General features: G+C 33.5%; 2 protein-coding genes and 1 long non-coding RNA gene across 4 annotated transcripts; 2 read left to right on the plus strand and 1 right to left on the minus strand.

Annotated features, from left to right (window-relative positions):
• Window positions 1-1049: 1049 nt before the first annotated feature.
• LOC108734912 (ribokinase-like) lies at window positions 1050-14198 on the plus strand. 2 transcript variants are annotated; one of them, XM_018466677.2, is made up of 5 exons: window positions 1050-1171; window positions 1886-2018; window positions 3555-3839; window positions 4289-4416; window positions 4471-4825. In XM_018466677.2, the coding sequence occupies exons 1-5, from the start codon at window positions 1128-1130 to the stop codon at window positions 4802-4804; spliced, it is 924 nt and encodes a 307-aa protein (XP_018322179.1). In that variant the 5' UTR covers window positions 1050-1127; the 3' UTR covers window positions 4805-4825. The 2 variants fall into 2 exon arrangements, with proteins under 2 accessions (XP_018322179.1, XP_018322178.1); XM_018466676.2 differs by lacking the exons at window positions 4289-4416; window positions 4471-4825 and adding exons at window positions 13664-13791; window positions 13846-14198 and having other exon boundaries at window positions 1067-1171.
• LOC108734913 lies at window positions 9209-10749 on the plus strand. Its single transcript, XR_001937479.2, has 2 exons — window positions 9209-9451; window positions 10676-10749. It is a non-coding gene; the product is annotated as an uncharacterized LOC108734913 (long non-coding RNA).
• Window positions 14199-15709: 1511 nt separating the features above from the next.
• On the minus strand, window positions 15710-22636 carry LOC108734931 (kynurenine formamidase). Its single transcript, XM_018466702.2, has 5 exons — window positions 22322-22636; window positions 19426-19547; window positions 16803-17006; window positions 16568-16741; window positions 15710-15918 (listed from the first exon to the last, which is right to left on the minus strand). The coding sequence occupies exons 1-5, from the start codon at window positions 22504-22506 to the stop codon at window positions 15827-15829; spliced, it is 777 nt and encodes a 258-aa protein (XP_018322204.1). The 5' UTR covers window positions 22507-22636; the 3' UTR covers window positions 15710-15826.
• Window positions 22637-24377: the final 1741 nt, after the last annotated feature.

Raw genomic sequence — 24377 nt, forward strand, 5'->3', positions numbered from 1 at the left:
AATTTTTTTAAGCCGTCCTCAAAGAATTTTGTCGGTGTCTCCTCAATCCACCTATTTATGGTACGTTTTACGTCAGTTAAACTTTCAAATCAAACACCCCGTAAGGGTTTTTTCTTTCAAATCTGGGAACCGATTATAATCACTGCGTGCAAGATCCCAGGAATAAGGTGGGTGCGGAAGCAATTCCCATCCTAAATCCTTTAAAACATCCTTCGTTTTTCTTGCAGTGTGTGGTCTTATATTATCCTGTTGCAATAACAGACGCTTATGCAACCTTCCAGGCCGTTTTTTGACATGTGCCTCTTGCAGTGGTCCAAATATTAAATTCAAATAATATTCTGCGTTAATTATAGTACCTTCCGCCAGATAATCCATAAAAATAATCCCTTTACAATCCCTGAATATCCTAAGCATTACCTTTCCAACAACAGACGGAACTACACGGACCTGTAGTGGAGGCCCTCTTCAAGTTTGCGCCATTCTTTGAATTGACTTTTGATCTCAGGATTGAAATAAGGAATCCACCTGGTTACATTCGTTGCCAAAATTCATCACTGTAAGGGGTTAACAATTCTTGAAGTTGACGACAAGTATCAGACCTATTGAGTTTCTGTTCTGGTCCCAACATTTCGTAACCTTGCTAACTTCCAAACAATTTGATTTGATATTATGATCAGATAATGATCTCAATATGTTTTTAAAATAATTAAGACTAAGTGTGAAAGTAAGAAACGTCGACTTGAAAATATTTGTAGAAGTCGTCTGCAAACTGAATTGTCAAATAATGAAGTTGGAGAACCTTTATGATTTCAAAAATCTTAATATACATTTTTAATTTTTTTTTGTTCATATATCGCAATATATAATTTTCTGTTTTAATTGACTTTGTTAGTTGTAAATGTTTTACAGCAATGAGGTTAGCTATCTCTTCATGTTTATAATAGTTTTCTGGTAAACAGACTGTATATTAATACGATAATATTTTGGTCAAAAATAAAATTGAGGATCGTGGTGACGATTTAGTAAAGATATGATAGTGGGGTTATCAAAAAGTCGTCTAATACATAATTACTTAAGTGCAAGTAAAGAACGAATGAAAATCATCGGCAAATGAAAAACTCAGTAAAATGGAGGTTGTGGCAGTCGGCGGATGTTGGTGTGACTTTGTCAGGTATGTGCTTATAATGTAAGAAACGAAACAAACATAAAAGTCACGAATCAAATTTTTATTTCTTTATATTCGTACTAGGAAACATAAATAATAAATAGTGATTATCGTATTTCGCATTGATAACAATTTAGCGAACTTTTACTCAGAGAATATTATTGGTATGTTATGAAGTCAAGACTGAAAATTTAAAAAAAAAAACTGAAAAAAGACTGTAGGTGATAAGATACTAAATTCAATAATAAAAAGTACCTAAATACTATAAAATCCCTAAATTAAGCTTAACAGCAGTCTACAGTGTTATCGAAATGTGAAAAATTTAGGATTCTAGATTTGCATTGCAGTAGTTTTCATGTTAGTTTGATATGGATTCGTACTAGTGAGAAGGAGGGAATTATGGATGTCGCTTAAATCAGCAAATTTGATCCTAGCAAAGAAGTTCTGATTTTTTTTAATATATTTACACATCGCGCATCAGCTTTTTAGATGATATCCAGGATATTCGTATTTAGCCTATTTCTTTTTCTATTTTATTTTAAGGATTCGATGAGTGTCAGTAGACCGAATCCCATCTTCCTATCAAAAACTGCGGGGTACTATAATTTGTAAAATTTAGTTGTTGTTTTTATACGAATTAATGTACAACAGTAAAGTAACTTTTCATATTTTTATTTAATATTTGTGTGGGTAGGTACCTATTTTTACTATTACTTTTAGTATTTCACCAAAATTACCTAAAAAGGGACAGACAATTTTGGGTAGCAAATTTTTAACTCAACATGGCGGAAAAGCAGCAAACGTGGCAGTAACAGTCTCTCATTTAAAAGGAAAAAGCGCCATAATTGGAAGGGTAATTGGTAATTAACCATATAGATTAAAACCATTATTATTCACTAGTATTTTTCGGTTGTATCCTTAATCATTTTAATATAACAAAGACTGAACTTTTCAGGTAAATACTAACATTTAACAAAATTCCGACGTTTCACCTCTTCATTGCTTGCTTTTTCATGGAAACTTATATCATAAAAGTAAAGACGCGAACAACGATTAACGTTATTTTTGAAATAATACACATGAGTAAACTGTAACATATTTTTAAGAATGATTCCATAAAACTTCAAACAAGTAATTTCATATAAAAAAAAACGTATTTTAGAAATAGGACAAACATGTTAAAACCATTTAATGTACTGTTGTTTGTTCCACTTTTAAAATGAATTCTTTTCACCCGACTATGACAAAACCAAAAGGAAGCGTTACAGTTTTAGCGGTCTACAAAAATTTTGCTCGAAAAAGAATAAAAATTAAATAATTTAGCTACTCTAAATAAACAGATCGGATAGTAACAAATTCCAGAAATTGGACATTGCTTTCTGCACGCAAAATTGGGATTCACAGGAATACATGATTTCTTATGGGTTTAGAGCTCATGTGTTCAGTGGTCTTGGCCGTCATAGGGACTGCATATTTTTAACGTCAAAACTGAAGATTCGAAAATGGGGTTACTCGAGGTTATACTTCATTGTAATTTTTTTCGCTCTTTTTTAGTTTTGAGGTTAAAAATATGTAGTCCCATTTGAAAAATGATGAGGACATTGAATTGTTTTTGAAGATCATTGTCAGTCAAAAGCAACGCCACTAGAGAACAGCCAGGGAGAAACTATATAGGTACTGCTTAAACTAGTGTCCGACCGAAACTAGTTTTTACGACCGAAACCGAATTCCGGCAACGGTCTCAGTTTCGGCCGAAACCGAAACCGAAACTTCCTTATAAGGATCATGTTTTAGAGAAAAATAAAGAAAACGTTATTATAATCAGTCAGTTTTATTTTTTTATCTTTAAATCACATAGCTCTGCAGACTTTGACATTTTCATTTACTGGTAATCAAATCAAAATCAACATACCAACCCCTCATTTAAGGAAATACTTTAATTGCGCCTTAAAAATACTTAAAATAGGTGAGATGTTTATTTGAGTAAGTTTAGTAGACTTCGCTTGGGTGGAATTTAACTCGCCGAATATTAACGGGCAGAGCGCGAGAACTCCCGAACGCAGTTTTGGTTTCGGTCGTAGTTTCGGCAGGTTTGCCGCCGAAACCGAAACTAAACCGAAACTCGTTTTTTTGCCGAACCTCGACCGAAACCGAAATCGAAACCGAACTTTCGGTCGGACACTAGCTTATACCCAAACCTAGCGGTATTTCATGATCGCCTGATGAAGCCATAACAATGTTTGCGAAACGCTGCGTGAAGGAATGACAAAATAACTTATTAACTGAGTGAATCGATCCTCGATATTGCTCTAAAGAATTTTAGGTTATCATTTTTTTATTATGTTTTCATTAATATTTAAATGTGTTTTAAATGTTTGTTAATGTTTAGGTGGGCAATGATTTTTGGGGAGAAAACAGGATTAAAAGTTTAAACGAATTGGGAGTAAACACCAATTGCCTCCAAAAGACTTCGGGCCATCATACTGGCATAGCCATGGTTAATTTAAGCGAAGCAGGTGAAAATCAAATTGTGGGTATACCAGGAGCCAATTACCAAGTGTCCGCTCAGGATATTGATAAATACAAAAGTATAATTGAGAAAGCCGAAGTTGTTGTTGTAACTTTGGAAATTCCCGTTCCAAGTGCCATACGTTCACTCGAATTAAGTCAAAGAGTAAGTATCAAAAGGAAATAATCTTTGAAAGTTTTGTTTTTATCTTCAAACAATTGAGGATCGAAAGCTATTCCAGCAGGTGAAAGGTATCAAATATTAAGAAATTGGAGTCAAGACAGTTGTAAGACTTCTATTAACTTTATCAACGTTTCGCCTTGACGGGAAACTTTACCACTGCAAAAATGTTGTAAAAGTTGTCAAAAAAGCTTTCCAACAAGAGGCGAAACGTTGGCGTTGCTCTCCAAATATACAGATGTACCTCACTACCCGTTTGGCTTAGATTTCTTTATATTACGAATTAAGAGTAAGATTTAGATGCAGCCTAAACATATCAAAATTTCAGTTCAAAAATAAGATATTTGTGCAGTTTTTATTTATGGCTGTCAGTATTTAAATTCAAATTAATTTTATTTAAAATTAACTTAAATTATCAGTAAAACGATTTGCAGATATCCATTTTAAATGCCGCACCAGCTCCCGAAAATTGTGACCCTGCTTTATTTACATTACCCACGGTTTTCGTTGTTAATGAAACAGAAGCGTCCATTTTTACCGGATTACCTGTTGTTTCCTTTGAGTAAGAGAAACATTAGATAACCTAATATACCGTAACCGAATTTAATGTTTTCAGAGACTGTAAGAAGGCTGTGAAATGTTTTTTAGAAAAAGGTTGTAAAAGTGTTATAATAACTATGGGTGAAAAAGGTGCCGTCTTCGGCTCAGATGCAACTTCAGATCCAATTCACGTAAAATGCCCTCAAGTTGCCTGTATCGATAGCACAGCAGCAGGAGATGCTTTTGTCGGAGTTTTAGCCTACTTGATGACTTACAGAAAGGATATTGAAATGGAACAAATGGTGGAAGCTGCATGCTATTGCGCGTCTTATAGCGTTACCATTCAAGGGTCCCAGGCGAGTTTGCCAACACTAACAACATTGCAGCAATATTTTCTCGAAAAGTTTTAAAATAAAAAAAACAGAGTTTTATTTTCTTTTACTTATTACTTCTATGAAATTCGAAGTGGTCTGTATTATTTTATTCGATTATGGTAACGTGCCCATGACGTTGAGGTTGGCTACGTTTCAGCAAGTAGATATCCATACAAATGGACCTTGTTGTAGCATACGTAATCCTAAAATGTAGCATCGTACTACAGATGGCGTTTACCGTGCCATTTGTGGTATTTTCTAAAACGCACTGTTATGACAGCAGGTAAAAGTTGGCCTGTGTTCTGTCGGAGCTGCCTGCAACGCGCTGATGAGATCCAAAAGGATCGAAATCGCGATCTGTGTCTGGCAGTTTCGACAGAATACTGACCACTTCGAATTATTTTATTCGATTATGGTAACGTGCCTATCACGTTGAGGTGAGCTACGCCGGGATTCGTTTCAGCAAGCAGATATCCATATATTTAAATGGACCTTGTGGGAGCATACGTAATCCTAAAATGTAGCATCGTACTACAGATGGCGTTTACCGCGCCATTTGTGGTATTTTATAACACACAGTTACATACGAGAGCTGATCATTTTACTCTGCCCCTATTTCGCTTTTTAGCGCGAGTGCCCATCCTTCCCTTTAGTGTTGGGCCACCATCTTCATAGTTCATTTCCCCAACCTTTCTTCCTCACCTCTTTACCCATCTCCCTCTCAACCCTCTCCCCCTCCCCAAACTTCTTCCATCTTCTCCCGGTCGTTATAACCACTAGGTTGAACTACCATCTCGAGGAAGGTTTTTAGTCGGTAGGCGCTCTCTCCAGGAATGAATCCGACACTACCCTCCTTGGGGGGTGTCTTTAGAAGAATTCCCCTCCTCGAGGCTAAAATAAACAAAAAAACTCTGCTCCTGATCTTTTTATAATAACAAATTATCAAGTATTTCAAATTAATTTTTTAACATACTGACCATTAAGCACGCCTTGCTCTCTAGTGGTCTTACTATAGAAATTGGAAGAAAATTTTACTTGTAAGATTCTCCTTGTCTGATGGTTTGTGAAAATGTTTGATATTGGATTCAAACGCTCTACAAGTTTGTAATTGTGTCTAAAATGATTAAAAATTATTTTTTATAAAACATATTTATATCAATGCTCGCTGCTTTGGAACCACAGTCATAAATTTTTGCCTTTGTTTTCGTTTTTGGTGATGTTTTTTGAAATCATGTTCTGGATTAATTTTAGGTTTTCCAGCAATAATTTTGGCACTTTCTATTAAGGTTAAAATTTCGTCTTTCTTTTGACTTATTAAAATAATAATTCTCTGGTTCCATTAATAATCTCTCTTACGTCTACAGTGTTCAAGTCTTCCTTTCCTTTTGTTATTTAATTATATTATATGTATACTTAAATACATATATATAGGTATGCTGTTTTTATAACGCGCTTGCTTTTTATTAGAACGAAAATCTCACTATGGGGTATTTGGCTCGAATTTTTGACCAAAAGTCCAATTTCTTGATGATATTGCAAGGATAAACTCTGCTAGCTCCAAAAGCTCAGTGAACACCGAACTAAGGACCGATATTACATTTATGATCCCTATGATCTTTTGTAATCTTACTGCAATGGTCTTCCAGTTTCTCAAGTAGTTTTTAGACAAAATTATAAAGGAAGTCTCTTTTTAACATATTTCCTAATTAATAACACAGGTTTAAAGTGTTAACTGAAACAGATATTGGGAAAGGAACATCCCCTCCTCATGACTAGGAGCCTGAGTTCTACCTGTAAAAGGATGTTCAACAATTTTAATTTTAATATTTTAGGCAAATTGACAGTCATTTTTTATTTAAAATGTTTTTTTTTGCATTCGTCTATTTTAATTGCTGCCCCTTTACAAAAGAATTTGAATCTTGTCCTGTTTACTTTTCTTACGATATTTTGCGTGAATTAAATAGAAGTGGAGGTTCATTCCGGCGTTAAAATAAACGATATCAGATAAAATGAAAATATAATATAAACTCATCCGATGGTCAATTTTCGTTGACCGCTGTGGTATATAAATTCAACCCATTGTCCCATCCAACTACTCAGATAGAAAATTATAGGATAAATAAGTTTTAATTACTCTAATAAGGCGACGCGTGCACTACAATTTATTATCGTCAATATGATAATGTAGTGTTTCAACGTATCTCCATTTAACAGAATACATTTATGCCAACGATAAACTAATTTTTTAAAGCCGTCCTCAAAGAATTTTTCCGGTATCTCCTCAACCCATCTATTAATAGCACGTTTTACGTCAGTTAAATTTTCAAATCGAACTCCCCGTAAGGGTTTTTCTTTCAAATCTGGGAACCGATTATAATCACTGGGGGCAAGATCCCGGGGATATGATTTGTGCGGAAGCAAGTCTCATCTTAAATCCTTCAAAACATTCTTCGTTTTTCATGCGGTGTGTGGTTTTGCATTATCCTGTTGTAATAATAGACGACTATGCAACCTTCCAGGCGGTTTTTTACAAGTGCCTGTCGTAGTTGTCCGGATATTAAAATGGAATAATATTCTATGTTAATTGTAGTACCTTTCGCCAGACAATCCATAAAAATAATCCTTTTACAATCCCAGAATATCCTAACAATTACTTTTCCAACAGTCGGAACTACACGCGCCTTCAGTGGAGGCCCTTCTTTGGATTGACTTTTGGTCTCAGAATTGAAATAAGGAATCCACGTTTCGTTACGTGGTTACTATTCGTTTCCAAAATTTATCACCGTAATGGGCTAACAGCTCTTGAAGTTGACGACAAATATCAGACCTATTGAGTTTCTGTTCTGGTCCCAACAGTCTTGGCACCAGCGTTTCGTAATCTTGTTAACGCCCAAAGAATCATGCAAGATGTCATGAACTTGTGGTGTACCTATCTCTAGACGCATGTAAATTTAATTTATTAATGACTCTAGTGATATTTTAAAACGATCGATCCATTGATACCTAAACAGTACTTTTGGATTCTGTAGACCCACCAAATACTCCTTGCAGACGCTAAATAATTTCTGATATTTTCTACATTGTACAGACGACTCTGTACCTACGTTACACGTCCATTTAAAAAAGAACTTTAGTGTAACTAATTCTATTTTTTGTTTTTTTGGATATTAACCAATTAAAGAATGAAATGAAATATTTAGTGTCTGCTAAACTATTTATTATTATAAATTTACAAAGGACTTAAAACGAATGAAGGGAACGTCTAGAATAATATTGAAATAATGCTATATAATGTACAACTTAAAACTATCTTAAATACACAAATAGACCTCCTGAAGGGAGAGAAGGTGAACAGGCTGTACCAAGTTAGTAATGAGGAACCAATACTGATATTTTGATCTAAGGGGTCCGAGAAAAGTACCGGAAGGACAATAAAAATTGACTCCAAAAGTGAAGTATTATTGTGAATTCCAACACAAACTATAAGAATAACAAATACATATAGGCACCTATAGTCAGTACTGAACATATATAAAGAAAATTATTGCTCTTTGAGATTTTGCTGCATCTTCCATGGTTACAAAAACAGTACTACGAAAACGCGTTCATATCCGTCGAACACCTAAAATAGTCTGAATAATATTGCACTAGAGACTAGATAGTTGCACAAACATGTCAAGACTTGTCTGGCACCAATAACATTACCTGTAAGTTCTGCGTAATTTAATTATAGCACAATTCCCACAACTTTAGAAACATCCCTCGTAGTTGATAGATAGTTTAGACATTTAAATGGTTTAATAAATAAATAAATAAAACGGTTGGGTAGTTTCAGTTAATATTTAAATAAAAATAATTATTGTAATCTTCCAGGCTTTTGGGGGCGAGGTAGGGATATTTGATTTCATGTTTAGACAATGATCTCAATATGTTTGTAAATAATTAAAAGTAAGGGTAAAAATAAGAAACGTCGACTTGAAAATATTTGTAGAAGTCTTCTACAACCTGAATTATCAAATAATAAAGTTTTTTCAACTTTTTTATGATTTTAAAAATCTTAATGTAAATTTTTAAATTTCTTTTTGTTAATATATCGCAATATATAATTTCCTGTTTTAGTTGACTTTGTTAGTTATAAATGTATTACGCTTTACAGCAATGAGATTAAGTTAAAACACGATGGGTTTTTTAAAAACACTGTTTTAACACATTTATTTGGCTCGGTTATCAGAAAACCTTTATTACACTTTATTATTTTAACAATTATACACAATGATAACAACTAACATAGGTTTTACCTATAAAGTAGACTGTTAAATGAACTAGAAAATGTGAGAGCTTATAATACCAAATAAGGTGCCACGGACGGTGGCGTGATCTATAGGAGGGTGCAAAGGTAGTCGGATGTAACTGTTAGCTATCTGTCCGTGTTATTTTTCCAATATTTTTCTGGTAAAAATACCGTGTACAAGTAAATACAATAATATTTTGGTCAAAAATAAAATTAAAGATTATGGTGACGATTTAGTAAAAATACGATACTGGGGTTATCAAGCAGTCGGCAAATACACAATAATTAATTAAGTGCACGTAAAAAAAAACAAAATAAAAAACATCGGCAGATGATAAACTTAGTAAAATGGAAGTTGTGGCAGTCGGTGGATGTTGGTGTGACTTTGTCAGGTATGTACTTACTTATATTGTAAAAAGGAAACAAATATAAAAGTTACCAAGCAATATTTTTTATTTTATTATAGAAGCATTGCCATTGCATTTAGTGAGAATCTTCACATTCATAGTTGGTTTTTTATCCCCATGCTGAATGCAAACTACTTCTCAAATTGTTATTTTACTTATACCGAAATGTGTAATTGAACTTTACTTTAATAGTTTTAACCGGCTACCGACTAAGTCACCCTTTATATTTCCACTTTATTTTCATGATATCCAACAATAATTTAGCCATGTAGTGCATCCCGGTAGACCTTCTTACGATTAGTTAATTCCCAAAAATAATTAGACGAAATAGTTATCTTTTCTCAGATCTCTTTTTGTGTTGTTTCTCTTTCCTGTCATTCCATCGGGTATTTTTCGCATTCAATAAGTTTAAAGTATTTCAAATAACTGCCAACATACGAGTACAGCCGTGTCCTGTTAAAAACTGCTTCGTTTAACAGTTTATTTTACCTTCATCTTCATGGTGACCTTTTCATTTCCTTTGCCCATTTTCCTTTTTTACCATTTCTCGATCCATTTCGCAATTTTCTCTACATCCTTTCTTATTAACATACGCACCCCCTAAAACCTTTCATTTCTAAACCAAGCTAGGAGATCGATGAGTACCTAACATTCCAGCTATCATAAGAACTGACTCCGTATAGACGTAGGCCATTCTATATGCACCCATTATATGGATTGCCATCTTATATTGGCACCCTATGAGAATTGTCTTTGTGTATTTTTTCTTATTTAATATTAGGCGCCACATTGAGGCTTTTGAATTACGACCGTTCAAACTTACCTAACTTAATTACCATTTTGGTGCTAGTTTTCATGTTAGTTTGATAAGGATTGGTACTAGTGAGAAGGAATTATGGATGTCGCTTAAACCAGAAAATTTGACCTTAGAAAGAAAGTTCTGATCGTTTTTTAGGATATTTACACATCGCGCATCTGCTTTTTAGATGATATCCAGGATATTCGTATTTAGCCTATTTCTTTTTCTATTTTATTTTAAGGATTCGTTGGGTGTCAATAGACCGATCTTATCAAAAACTGCGTGGTTTTTTCATTTGTGAAATTTAGTTGTTGTTTTTATACGAATTAATGTACAACAGTAAAGTAACTTTTCATATTTTTAGTTAATTTTTTGTGTGGGTTGGTGTCTATTATTATCATTATTTTTAGTATTTCACCAAGATTACCAGAAAAGGGACAGACAATTTTGGGTAGCAAATTTTTAACTCAACATGGCGGAAAAGCGACAAACATGGCAGCGACAGTCTCTAATTTAAAAGGAAAAAGCGCCATCATTGGAAGGGTAATTCGTAATTAACTGTATAGATTAAAACCATTATTATTCACTAGTATTTTTCGTTGCAGCAAACGTGGCAGTAACAGTCTCTCATTTAAAAGGAAAAAGCGCCATCATTGGAAGGGTAATTCGTAATTAACTGTATAGATTAAAACCATTATTATTCACTAGTATTTTTCGTTGCATTCCTGATTATTTTAATATAACAAAGACTAAACTTTTTAGGGATATACAACTATATTTAACAAAATTCTGTCGTTACACCTCCTGATTGTGTGCGTTTTCATGGAAACTTAGAACACAAAAGTAAAGACGCGATATTTTTAAGAATAATTCCATAAAACATATTAAAACCATTTAATTTAATGTTGTTTGTTCTATTTTTCTTTTTGCTTGAAACACAATAAAAATTAAATAATTTAAGTAATCTAAACAGTTCGGATAGTAACAAATTCCAGAAATGGGACAATACTGTTAAAAACACGTTGATTTTTTTCTGCATGCAAAATTGGGAAGCACAGGAATTAATGTTTTCTTATATTATTGTCATTGTCAATCAAAAGAAACGTCACTTAACAGCCAGGAAGAAACTAGATACTGCTTATACCCGATATTACTCTAAAGAATTTTGGATTATTTTTTCTACAACCTGAATTATCAAATAATAAAGTTTTTTCAACTTTTTTATGATTTTAAAAATCTTAATGTAAATTTTTAAATTTCTTTTTGTTAATATATCGCAATATATAATTTCCTGTTTTAGTTGACTTTGTTAGTTATAAATGTATTACGCTTTACAGCAATGAGATTAAGTTAAAACACGATGGGTTTTTTAAAAACACTGTTTTAACACATTTATTTGGCTCGGTTATCAGAAAACCTTTATTACACTTTATTATTTTAACAATTATACACAATGATAACAACTAACATAGGTTTTACCTATAAAGTAGACTGTTAAATGAACTAGAAAATGTGAGAGCTTATAATACCAAATAAGGTGCCACGGACGGTGGCGTGATCTATAGGAGGGTGCAAAGGTAGTCGGATGTAACTGTTAGCTATCTGTCCGTGTTATTTTTCCAATATTTTTCTGGTAAAAATACCGTGTACAAGTAAATACAATAATATTTTGGTCAAAAATAAAATTAAAGATTATGGTGACGATTTAGTAAAAATACGATACTGGGGTTATCAAGCAGTCGGCAAATACACAATAATTAATTAAGTGCACGTAAAAAAAAACAAAATAAAAAACATCGGCAGATGATAAACTTAGTAAAATGGAAGTTGTGGCAGTCGGTGGATGTTGGTGTGACTTTGTCAGGTATGTACTTACTTATATTGTAAAAAGGAAACAAATATAAAAGTTACCAAGCAATATTTTTTATTTTATTATAGAAGCATTGCCATTGCATTTAGTGAGAATCTTCACATTCATAGTTGGTTTTTTATCCCCATGCTGAATGCAAACTACTTCTCAAATTGTTATTTTACTTATACCGAAATGTGTAATTGAACTTTACTTTAATAGTTTTAACCGGCTACCGACTAAGTCACCCTTTATATTTCCACTTTATTTTCATGATATCCAACAATAATTTAGCCATGTAGTGCATCCCGGTAGACCTTCTTACGATTAGTTAATTCCCAAAAATAATTAGACGAAATAGTTATCTTTTCTCAGATCTCTTTTTGTGTTGTTTCTCTTTCCTGTCATTCCATCGGGTATTTTTCGCATTCAATAAGTTTAAAGTATTTCAAATAACTGCCAACATACGAGTACAGCCGTGTCCTGTTAAAAACTGCTTCGTTTAACAGTTTATTTTACCTTCATCTTCATGGTGACCTTTTCATTTCCTTTGCCCATTTTCCTTTTTTACCATTTCTCGATCCATTTCGCAATTTTCTCTACATCCTTTCTTATTAACATACGCACCCCCTAAAANGTTTAAACGAATTGGGAGTAAATACCAATTGCCTCCAAAAGACTTCGGGCCATCATACTGGCATAGCCATGGTTAATTTAAGCGAAGCAGGTGAAAATCAAATTGTGGGTATACCAGGAGCCAATTACCAAGTGTCCGTTCAGGATATTGATAAGTACAAAAGTATAATTGAGAAAGCTGAAGTTGTTGTTGTAACTTTGGAAATTCCCGTTCTAAGTGCAATACGTTCACTCGAATTAAGTCAAAGAGTAAGTATCAAAAGGAAATAATCTTTAAAACTTTCAGTTTTTATCTTCGAACAATTGAGGATCTAGAGCTGTTCCAGCAGGTTAAAAGTATGAAATATAAAGAAATCGGAGCCAAGAGAGTTGCAAGGCTTTTATTAACTTTTCGCTCTGACGTGAGACTTGGGGGAGATGTGAGACCAAAAAAGTTGTCAAAAAAAGCCTCCAACAAGAGGCGAATCTTTGGCATCGGTCTCGAAGTTTACAGATACCTAATTATCTCTTTGGCTTAGATTTCTTTATATTACGAATTAAGGGTAAGATTTAGATGAAACCTAGAAATATTAAAATTTCAATTCAAAAACAAGAAACAATGGGACCACTTTATAGGAGATCCTATATTTGTGTACACGGCTACAAGGTACAAGAGTTTCTTAAACTAGTAAACTGTAACATATTTTTAAGAATGATTCCATAAAAATTCAATAACACAATTTCATATAAAAAAAAACGTATTTTAGAAATAGGACAAACATGTTAAAACCATTTAATGTACTGTTGTTTGTTCCACTTTTAAAATGAATTCTTTTCACCCGACTATGACAAAACCAAAAGGAAGCGTTACAGTTTTAGCGGTCTACAAAAATTTTGCNAAATTAACTTAAATTATCAGTAAAACGATTTGCAGATATCCATTTTAAATGCCGCACCGGCTCGCAAAAATTGCGACCCAGCTTTATTCACATTACCCACGGTGTTCGTTGTGAATGAAACAGAAGCGTCCATGTTTACTGGATTACCTGTTGTTACCCTTGAGTAAGAGAAACATTAGCTAACTTAACATACTCTAACCGTATTTAATATTTTCAGAGACGGTAAGAAGGCTGTGAAATGTTTTTTAGAAAAAGGTTGTAAAAGTGTTATAATAACTATGGGTGAAAGAGGTGTCGTTTTCGGCTCAAAAGCATCTTCAGATCCAGTTCATGTGAAATGCCGTAAAGTTGCCTGCATCGATAGCACAGCAGCAGGAGACGCTTTTGTCGGAGTTTTAGCCTACTTGATGAGTTACAGAAAGGATATTGAAATGGAACAAATGGTAGAAGCCGCATGCTATTGCGCATCTTATAGCGTTACCATTCAAGGGTCCCAGGCGAGTTTACCAACACTCACAACATTGCAGCAATATTTTTTAGACAAGTTTTAAAATAAAATAATTAGCGTTTCATTTTATTTTATTCGACTTCCTTTTTCTTATACTAGTACATATAAATAAATGGGGTGTGGAGACAAGAATCAGCTTCCTTTTAGAAGGTATGGTTTTATTTGGCGGAATTATCATAAGAAGAAGCACTGTTTACTTGTTACTTCTATGAAAATCGATCTTGTTCTTTGTAAAACAACCAAAAAAATATCATTTTGTTGCCCGATGCTGTAACTTACAACTAGTGGTGCAACTATGGAAATTGTTAAGAGTGTCCAAACACTCTGGCAGGTGGTAACTACCTCCCAAGTTGTCCACGCAAATATCCCATTTAGAGAAAATTTAACTACAAGTTAATACCAACAGTCCCACTTTGTAAGATAATGTTTTTAATTAAACTGTAACCAAGGCCGGCAAAATTTATAACACACAGCTGCGTACTAGACTTGATCTCTTTGCTTCAATCCTGATCTATTTATAATAACAAATTTAAATATATTGCGCCTTGCGGTCTTGGTGTTGAAACTGGAAGAAAATTTTTCCAATAAAAAATGTTCCTTTTCAAATGGTCCATCTGTGGAAAATAATTTCAGAGAAGGCAGATTTCCGGATATTTCGGAAGTATACAACAACTTCCTTATTTTAAATGGAACACCCTGTATATTATTCCGTTTTTAATTCAGCATTGATTTTAATGCCCAGTTTATTAAACATTATTTATTCCTATGAGTTATGTGTTTGGAGTTATTTAGTAATCTTTAGAAAATTTAACGTTTGTAGTAAACAAACTTTTGGGCATTTCATTCCCACCAACCACTAATGCTGTTTGGAGGGCAGTCCCTCTGCACTGCGCCAGAAGGTAGGGCAGAAGGCCCTCTTCATCCTCCTTTCAGGAATTATGTGAATAGGTGGGTGGTGGTTCGGGTGAGAAAGATGAGACGGACGAAATGAAGACAGAAGAGAGTAAAAGATTATCTGCGGAATAGTACTGCCCCAGCATTTGCCTAGGTGATCCAAGGAAACCATAGAAAAACTTCAACCAAGGCAGACGGACCGGGAATCGAACCGGCGTCTTCCCGAATGCTGAGCAATGGTCTAAATCTCTAGGCCATGGCGTTCGGTAGTATATAAGAAAAAAAAACTTTTGGGTGTTTCTTTCCCACTAACCACTAATACTGGTCGGCGGGCAGTCCCTCCGGATTACGCCGGAAGGTAGGGCGGAAGGCCCTCTTCATCCTCCTTTTAGCAATCGTGGGAATGGGTGCGTGGTGACTAGGGTTAGAATGATGAGATGGACGAAATGAAGACAAAAGAGAACGAAAGATTACCTGTGGAATATTACTGTCCCAGCATTTTCCTTAGTGATTCAAGGAAACCACAGAAAAACTTGGACGGAGGACGACGGACCCGGAATCGAACCGGCGTCCTCCCGAATGCTAAGAAATGGTCTAAATCTCTATGCCATGCCGCTCGGTGGTAAATGAGAAATACCCACACGTAAATGTAGTAAAAACTGAATAGCGACAGAAACGATTTTGTGAATTCATTATTTATTTAAATATTATAAGCTACATAACACACACATATATAATTTACACAAAAATACTTTTAATAGCAATTAAAAGTATTAATATAGTACGTTATACATGTTCATTTCTTTTGATTTATGATAAAAACTCGAACAGGTCCTCCTGTACCTCCCATTAGTTTTATTGGCAACACATACACATGAAATTTTTCCCCTGTAACGATAAACAGTAAAATAACGGCAAATTTTATTCAACAAAATATAAACCAAATTTTATTATTTTGATAAGCAACGTTTAACAGGTCATTTTGAAAAATCTGCTTTAAAATAGGGAAATTATTATTTAATAATGGAGCTTTAGACAAAAATACCACTCCAAAACATTTTTTACCTCATGGAGGCAATTAAAATCCAATATCTTTTGTGAATTGCCGTTTTTCTAAAAAATGAGTTTTTATGCGTTTTGGTAAGGGTTTTCGTGACTAGTAGGCAGTAGGTGAACTAATGCTGTCCTATTTCGAATTTAGAGGTCGTCAATTTATGCATATTATTATTAGATAACAATGTTTTGTTATTTTGTTTTTAACAAATTCATAGACATTAAAAGTTTTTTCATTCCTACAGTTGTAGATATCATATTGCCAAGAAATACACAGTACAAAATCCATAGTTTTCTCTTGTAGATACCATTTTATCATAAGAATTCAAGAAAAAAGTTTGAATAATTTTGGACTTCATTCACCGCATTATCAAAAAGTGGGTGGGTACATGTACAAGCATGAATATAATAGATTAAATCAAAAGAATAACATCGGTTTTTACTTGTTATTGGAAGAAAAATTTAAAGAAAGGAATCCACTTACCAAATGCGTTTTCTGGAAAATTTAGATTTTCTATACCATAAATTTTATTCTTTAGTATAGCTTGATGTGCAAGGAAGGTTTTAGAAATGCCTTGATCCAAGCTGGCCGTATCAATACCGACCCCCACAATATTTTTTTGAGCTACAATCCATTCAGCGGCTTCCTTTGAAATTCCTGAGAAAATGATTTTACAGGACTATTTGTCAAGTAACTTTTCTAATTACGAAATTCTAACCAGGAAAATGTAAATTTCCGTTTCCATCTGATCCTAAATATTCGGTTTCGTTGTTATATTTCTTGTGCCATCCAGTTCGAACTAAAAGCACGACTTGGTCGGGCGTTTCGGTTTGTTTGCTTTTCCATTCCTCCAAGTGACGAACCTGAACGGTGAAGTTTGGTCCCTGAGCTTCTACTTCTTCCGAAACGTCGATGAGGGCACCTGGATGATTGATCAATTAATTATTAATATAAATACGAGCAAAAGTCCGAGCTTCTACGAACTAATAGTAAATATACTAAAAACTAAAGATCAAGCTAAAACCTCCAAAGTCCTAGGGTAGAAATTAAACCTTTCAAATTAACTGGCCCATCATTAGTGATGGGACATTCGAGCCTCTTTGAAGAATCGGGTCACCGCCTCTCAATCATTTCAAACATTCGGAAAATAACCCTGCTTTTAAATTCTAGAGAATTTTACATCTGCGTTAGAATTTCCCCCTGTGTCTCATCTTCACCTGGAGCCTTATTATTCTTTAAACTTTTTAATGCTACATTGAACTCTTCTCTCAGTATCTATCTCCACACTATCTTCCTTCTCTAATATATCTCCTAACTCATGGCCTGTTAGCTCTAATTATATAGCTGCATCTGCATTGAATAGGATCCAAATTTACTCAAATGTAATAAAGTCCGAAACAAATGTTGGGGAGTGAAGTTAATATTTGAATAAAAAAATAAATAAATATTTAAAAACCGCGTAGTAAACTGGGTCAGAACAAGAAGTGTANCCCAAAATAATAAGCCAACTGAGTGTTTTCTGTGTAACGGAAAATAAATAATTTAAAAAAATGAATACTGGGTAAGGCCATTTTAGTTTATTTATTCCCTTCTTTTTACAATTTTAAGTGTGATTATTTTTGTAGAAAATTGAAAGGCCTTACTATTTTTATAACCATAAAGTCCGAAACAAATGTTGGGGAGTGAAGTTAATATTTGAATAAAAAAATAAATAAATATTTAAAAACCGCGTAGTAAACTGGGTCAGAACAAGAAGTGTAAAACAATGGAACACTTTGTACATAATAATAGTGTAAGTCTAAACTAAAATCATAATATTTTAATGATCAATCAATTTTCGAACTTAATGAGGTGGTCTAGACTTATTTCTCCTCTTTCTATAAAGAGAATATTGGAGTCGTCCGCCCGACATTTTGCCAACAAGAAGTGCGAAACGTAGTGTGGGCATAAAATCCTTTGTTGCAATTGTCCTACAGATAACTCTCAAGTGATTACCTAACAAATTGGTAAAGGCTTTTGCGACTAGTAGATAAATTGATGCTGTTCTAATTCGGGTCTAAAAGTCGTCATGTTTTGAAGTTGTTTCCTAACGTTTCGCTAACTCGAGCGGCAATTTTCTTCAAAGATCCTTCTATCTCTGATATTGGATGTAGACTAGCGATTTCTCCTGCGCAAGTTGTATTTAAGCTGGTGGGTAGAGCTTGTTCCAGACCGAGCGGATGGCTTAGAGGTTTAGGCCATTTCTCAGCATTTGGGAAGACGTCGGTTCGATTCCGGGTTCGTCTGCCTTGGTCCAAGTTTTTCTGTGGTTTCCTTGGATCACCTAGACAAATGCTGAGGCAGTAATATTCCAAAAATAATCTTTCATTCTCTTCTGTCTTCATTTCGTCCGTCTCATCTTTTTCACCCGAACCACCACTCACCCATTCCCAGGATTCCTGAAAAGAGTTTGATGAGGGCCTCCCGCCCTACCTTCCGGTGTAGTCCGGAGGGATTGCCTGCTCACCAGCATTAGTGGCTGGTGAGAATTAAACACCTAAAAGTAAAGTTTCTTGTTCTAGATCAGTCAATCATGTCATGGAGGTCGGTACCGTTCGAATGTTCCTGAGGATTGAATTCAAAATCTGAGAGTCTCCTCCTCCTCCTTGTTGAAGTTCTCCTGATGTTTTTGGATCTCGATGACCTCTCTAATCATTCTGCTGTGATAGCTGTTGACCGAAGCTAGCAATTTGTTTGCAATTAGACATTTCTGCATGACCAAAGTATGCGGTAGACTTCTGAGAGTCGCTTTTGTCCTTAACTGATCCAATGCTCTGTTGGATCAGGACGTGGTTCAGTTTTTCAATTCCGTGTCTCCAAATTACGAAGGCGAAACGTTGGGAAGTGACTCCAACACACGACGACCTTCAGACCCGAATCAGAACAGCATCAGTGGATTACCTAACGAGTTTAAAAAAAAAGTTTGGATGTTTTATTTCCCCTACTAATACTAGTGGGAGGGCAGTCTCTCCAGCACTGCGAGTTCTTTTCTGGGCTTTTTCGCTTGATTTGATTTTATTAGTTGGAACGACAATGATTTTATTTGGTCCACCGTTAAGATCAAATGCATGACGGGTTCCAGGACGCACGGTTCTCCCTATTTCTCGATCGGTGTATTCGTTGACACGGACAACGTTGTGTCTTGAGGTTATATTATATATAATATATTATATCTATCTACTCTTTCAAACCTCAACGACAGTGTAAAGTCATGTGCAATCAAGCGGAATTGGATTTTGAATTTTTTAGTTTGATTTCATTATCATATACATAATTATCGTAAATATTAACAAAGTTATTACCAAAACCATTAAATCGACTAAAGGGTATTTGTCCGACAGTCCAACCATCTTTATCGAAGTGACGAGGTGCATCCAAATGTGTTCCTCCATGTTCTGCCATACAAAATTCCTTAGCGGAGAACCTTGAAACAAATAAAACCTATTTATTTTGTTATTTTCTTAATCATTACATTATTATTACCCTTTTGTTTTGATAATTTAAATTTTTGGTATTTACTTTTGTGCAATCTTATATTGTATGTACTTAGTTATAAACGAAATAATTAAAGGGATAACTGCTAAAAATCTGGGGGTTAAAAAGGAAAGAAACAAATGAGTAGTTATTTCCGACGTATCATTTGTCGTTGAATTAGAATTTTGTCTCAGCATTCCCTCATCACATCAAGATTTTGAAATATACCTCAATCTCAAAATCCAAAAAGTGCTGCATAATTTGGATTGTTTATTTTTGAGAATAGGATTGGGACAATTATAGAACCACCTTTGAAAATTTCTTTGAAAATGATTACCCTCTTCATGTTTACTATTTTTAACCCAATGTTGTAGTACCGTCCTTTTTGATGGTCACCTCTTCTCTTTTATGAGAGAAGTACTATGAAGAGTTGTAAAAAAGAATCAGGAAGCAGAGTTAATCATTTTCTGTGTATTCATCGTCGTGAAGAGATGTCTGGCCCCAACATCTTGGCATGTTTTCAACTCTGAATTGTTAGTTTGCTGATGAGAGCTAATTAATTCGAAATCGTGATAGAGTTTCGATAAATTACTAACCAAGAACGTAGTAAATAGCATTAGATGACGTTGTACTACTATAGCTTGATATTGTAATAACTTTTTCTTTTATAGAACAATTTGATTGCTAATTTATTAAAACTGTGCAAAGCAAAGGTAATAACTTCAATTATTATAAACGGATCCATATTCATCAATGATTTTGGGTGCATTGCAACTAGAATTTGAATCTTTACTCATTCTGTATGAATTTCCATTATAGTTAACAAAATTATAATAATTGTTTCGACCTAGAATTATTGCAAAAATATATATCCAGGGAGGTATAGAATGCAGCAATTGCTAGAAATTGTTTTTTAAGTAAAAAATTGTTTAATTAAGGTTACACAGTAAATGCTTATGTAAGGATGTACTTATCCTAATAGATCTTGAAAATATGAAGTAAATTGTGCTTTTTTCTAGACGATGAAATTCTAAAATAAATTAAACAACTAAAACAAACGAATTTAATTCATGTTTACAGAAAGTTTCGTAATTTTGAATGAGACATTCCAGTAATGAAATTTATGCACATAAATTATTAAAATGTGCACCTAATTATGAATCAACACTTTTGGTACCCATTTAAAAAAATCGGCTTTTCCAAAATTGAAATTTAAATTCGGACATCCTTGAATTTTCTTTTTCAATCAATCAAATGGAACTTAAGCGTATGTTTATTACATGTAAATGAAATTCTTACCGATTTTCTTACAAATAATTAACTGTATAGAGAAACAAGTGCCGCTGATTTTTATTCATCCGTATTATTAATCAAAATATCCAGCTCTCCCCTTATTCCCCTTGTTAATAATTAAGTAGCATTGATCACTCCTGACACGACTCTTCATGTCTAATGAGAAGTCCTACTGAAATGGATTTAGTAGTTTCGAAAATTATTCCATCATTCTAACATGTGTCAAGGTAAATCAGCTACTTTATTTTCTTTTTTTTTTAAATATTTTTGCAAGCTTTTACCCTCGGCTTCGCTCGCAGTGATGTCCTAAATACGTGTCAAAGATCATCGAAAAAACAATAATTTGATAAATAGTTCTGACCAGAATCATTAGGACAAAACTAAAGTTTCTAATTTCCCAGGATAAACGTACACTTTGCGTAGAATGACAGTAAATACTGTCCTTCTTTATCTAGATGAAAATAAATTTTTATATCCCTCAGGAACAGTATTTTTTCTGGAAAAAAGGTACCCTATGTTCTTTTTATGTTAAGAAGTGAAATGATAATAAACAAAACTTAAATAAACAAACTCACATTGGCATTTATAATATTAATTACTTAGAATTAATTACAATATTTATAATGTGTATACATGCCAAGATATTTAAAGCAAACGTTTCTGTTTAGTTTTACTTTCAGCATAAACTGTTAAATATGATCTTATTAACTTAATAAAGAGGACAGAGAGGATAAACAAAATATTTAAAAACATTTTCTTTAATATGTGATGTAGGATATCATTTTTGCTAGAGGTGGAAATTAGCGTACACCTCTACGGTTTTCTTAAAATTTTAGTATGTTGTGCTCACTATTCGTAATTGAAAAATTAAAAACTACGGCGACCTATTTTCGATATCTCGCAAATCATTCTGGTAAGGTTAGGTTAGGGGGCTGGAGGAGAGGTGGGGGCGTTGAAAATATGTACAAGGTTTAAACAATACCCCCTGCTTCTCCCTCTTTCACCTTTAACGCAATCTTACATGAAATATTTGCAGGATGACAAGTACATTGATATCCCACAAATGTTTCATGTAAAATTAGGATGAGGGTGAAAGGGGGTGTTTAAAATGTTGGAGACCTTTTAAAGAACCCCCTTGAATTGAAATATTTACGGGATAACAACTTAAAAAAAAAAAAAGAATTTCAGTTTAATATAAAATAAAAGAAGAATTTAAAAGGATTTCTACCTTTACGGAATTTTATATTGTTAATTCATTATGTAAGAAGGTACATGTGTATCTACTTAACTTCTAAAAAGTAATATAAACGCATAATTGGAATAGTCTTTAGGCTTAAATAACAATACCTTTTGTTAAAAAAAAACAAAGAATAATTAGCGAAATAATCACCTTAACTGAACTGTAATTATCCCTATGTAATTGTTACTTACCAGTACCCATTACTTTCAATACTACCAATTTTTACTTTGGTAAATTCAAATTTTCTGTTACCAGGCCAATAAACAGTATTTTCATCGATTCCCCATGATAAATCCACTATTGAGTTTTCTTCTGGATTATCGCAATAAACATTCCAGACCAATACTCCAAAAATACATTGAAGAAACAAAAACATTTTATTTAGTTCTCTTAGTTAATTTCTAGCAAATACTTTTATTTTTAATTGGAATGCCTAAATGTACACAAGTTTCTATGTTTCGGTACCAAGCTCAGACCCGACTAACCTATTTTGATCAATCTCTACTACTTTATATTATCCAATATTCATTAGATAAAATGTAGTATGACCCACGACATAATGTTTAAAACATTTTGAATGAGTGACCATATACATACATAAAATAAAAGGACAAATAAACGTTTATGGCTTAAAATGTATTTCTTTAAAATTATTATAATTTGATGTGGTTACGAAATCCATTTAAAGCTATTATTACATTATGCAAAAGAGCTTGAAACAATAGTAGGTACTGTTTCCTGTTTAAATTACCATCAAATTTCGAAGAATGACGTGGTAATGGAACCCGATACATCATTATCTTGTTTCAATTGATAACGTTCAAAAATATCTAACGAAGTTCTCTATTTTCTAGATGGAATCTTAATAAAACGGTTAAATCTTTAAGTTTTTTACTGCTTACAAAACAAAAGTTGATGCATTTTATGGAACGTATATTTCCAATAGAAATGAAAAAATTAAAACAAGGCCTTTGATAGGCGTTAGAACAAAGCTTTGTTTATCTTCCTACAAAATTTCAAATCTCTATTTCGAATATTAAACTCATGATATCCAGAATAGATAAGCGTGTTTTTACTCTATGGCGTGAGTACTACTGAATCCCCTTAACCACTTTTAATGCCTTCTGAATTTACAAACTTATTTGTAATAAGCAAGCTTTTAATCAAAATTTATGATAATAGTGGTGCTGTAATTTCTTTATAGTTTCTTCTAGAACTCCAAAAAGATTCCTTCTACAGTCATACAATTTTATGTATAGGTAATTTTATCGATTTTCGAAAATATGACTTTAAATAGTAATAGTAGGTAATTATTCAATACAGATTAGAAACATAAAACGATCTTTACAATGGGAAAGGTCAAGGAGAGATGATGTATGATGACTTTTCGTTTTTAAATTTGGCATATTAATCAATATTTCAAGTTTTTTTAAACTTTACCTTTAAATATTAATTTCCCTACTGTGGCAACTCATTTGTTAGTTGGATTAATTTTAACAATGTTTATGTACCTAGTATTTGATGTCAAAAATTCTGCGAGGTGGAAAAAGGGTATATGTTTTTTGTAAACACAAATGGGATTGCGTTTTGCTATTTCTAGGAAAGTATTGGACGACTTTCTACGCAGTCAGCATCGATCTAAACCTTACAATATACTTAAGGTATAGTTCTTCACCAAAATCAAGTTGGAATTTTAGTACAGTGGAATGAAAGGGTTTTTCACAGCCAGTTGGCCTGTCACAGATGCAGGTGAAAGCTCATCAGGTGTAAAATCCTAACAACCACTGTCAACAAGACCGGAAAATACTGATAATAACAAAGACGCCAGCCATAAAAGCCTACATTCGCGTATATGGGATTTGTTGATGTAATTAAAATTGATATCAAGAAATCTATTCCTAGAAGTTTTAGGAAAAAGTATATTCCATCTTGGATTTTTGTAACTCAACAGCTTTATGCTGAACATCAGGAAAATCCAAATTCTGTCAACACAGAAACTTTGTAGCTCCTTTGATTTTCTCACTTCGTGAAAATTGAAAGATGTGTTATCAAGAAAATGAAGCGGAAAATTCAGCAGAAAAGACTCTTTAACTTATGAAACAACCAACCTTTCAGAGGAGTTTGTGTTGAAAGAACTACAGGCTGATTTGTTTTTAACGAAATCAAGAAAAGCAGCGGCGCTTGACGAGATCTACCCAGAATTCCTAAAAACCTCAGATTTTTAGGCAAATGTTGATTATTAACTTT

This window comes from Agrilus planipennis, unplaced genomic scaffold (genome assembly GCF_000699045.2).
Source record: "Agrilus planipennis isolate EAB-ADULT unplaced genomic scaffold, Apla_2.0 scaffold84, whole genome shotgun sequence".
NCBI classification, from domain to species: domain Eukaryota; kingdom Metazoa; phylum Arthropoda; class Insecta; order Coleoptera; family Buprestidae; genus Agrilus; species Agrilus planipennis.

Coding starts and splice junctions, on each gene's coding strand:
- LOC108734931 (XM_018466702.2), bottom strand. CDS start 22,506: ATGTTTTTGTTTCTTCAATGTATTTTTGGAGTATTGGTCTGGAATGTT. Junction 17,007..19,425: donor TAGTCGATTTAATGGTTTTG/GTAATAACTTTG, acceptor TCAATCATCCAG/GTGCCCTCATCGACGTTTCG. Junction 16,742..16,802: donor CGGAAATTTACATTTTCCTG/GTTAGAATTTCG, acceptor TCATTTTCTCAG/GAATTTCAAAGGAAGCCGCT.
- LOC108734912 (XM_018466677.2), top strand. CDS start 1,128: ATGGAGGTTGTGGCAGTCGGCGGATGTTGGTGTGACTTTGTCAG. Junction 2,019..3,554: donor AAAGCGCCATAATTGGAAGG/GTAATTGGTAAT, acceptor GTTAATGTTTAG/GTGGGCAATGATTTTTGGGG. Junction 3,840..4,288: donor CACTCGAATTAAGTCAAAGA/GTAAGTATCAAA, acceptor AACGATTTGCAG/ATATCCATTTTAAATGCCGC.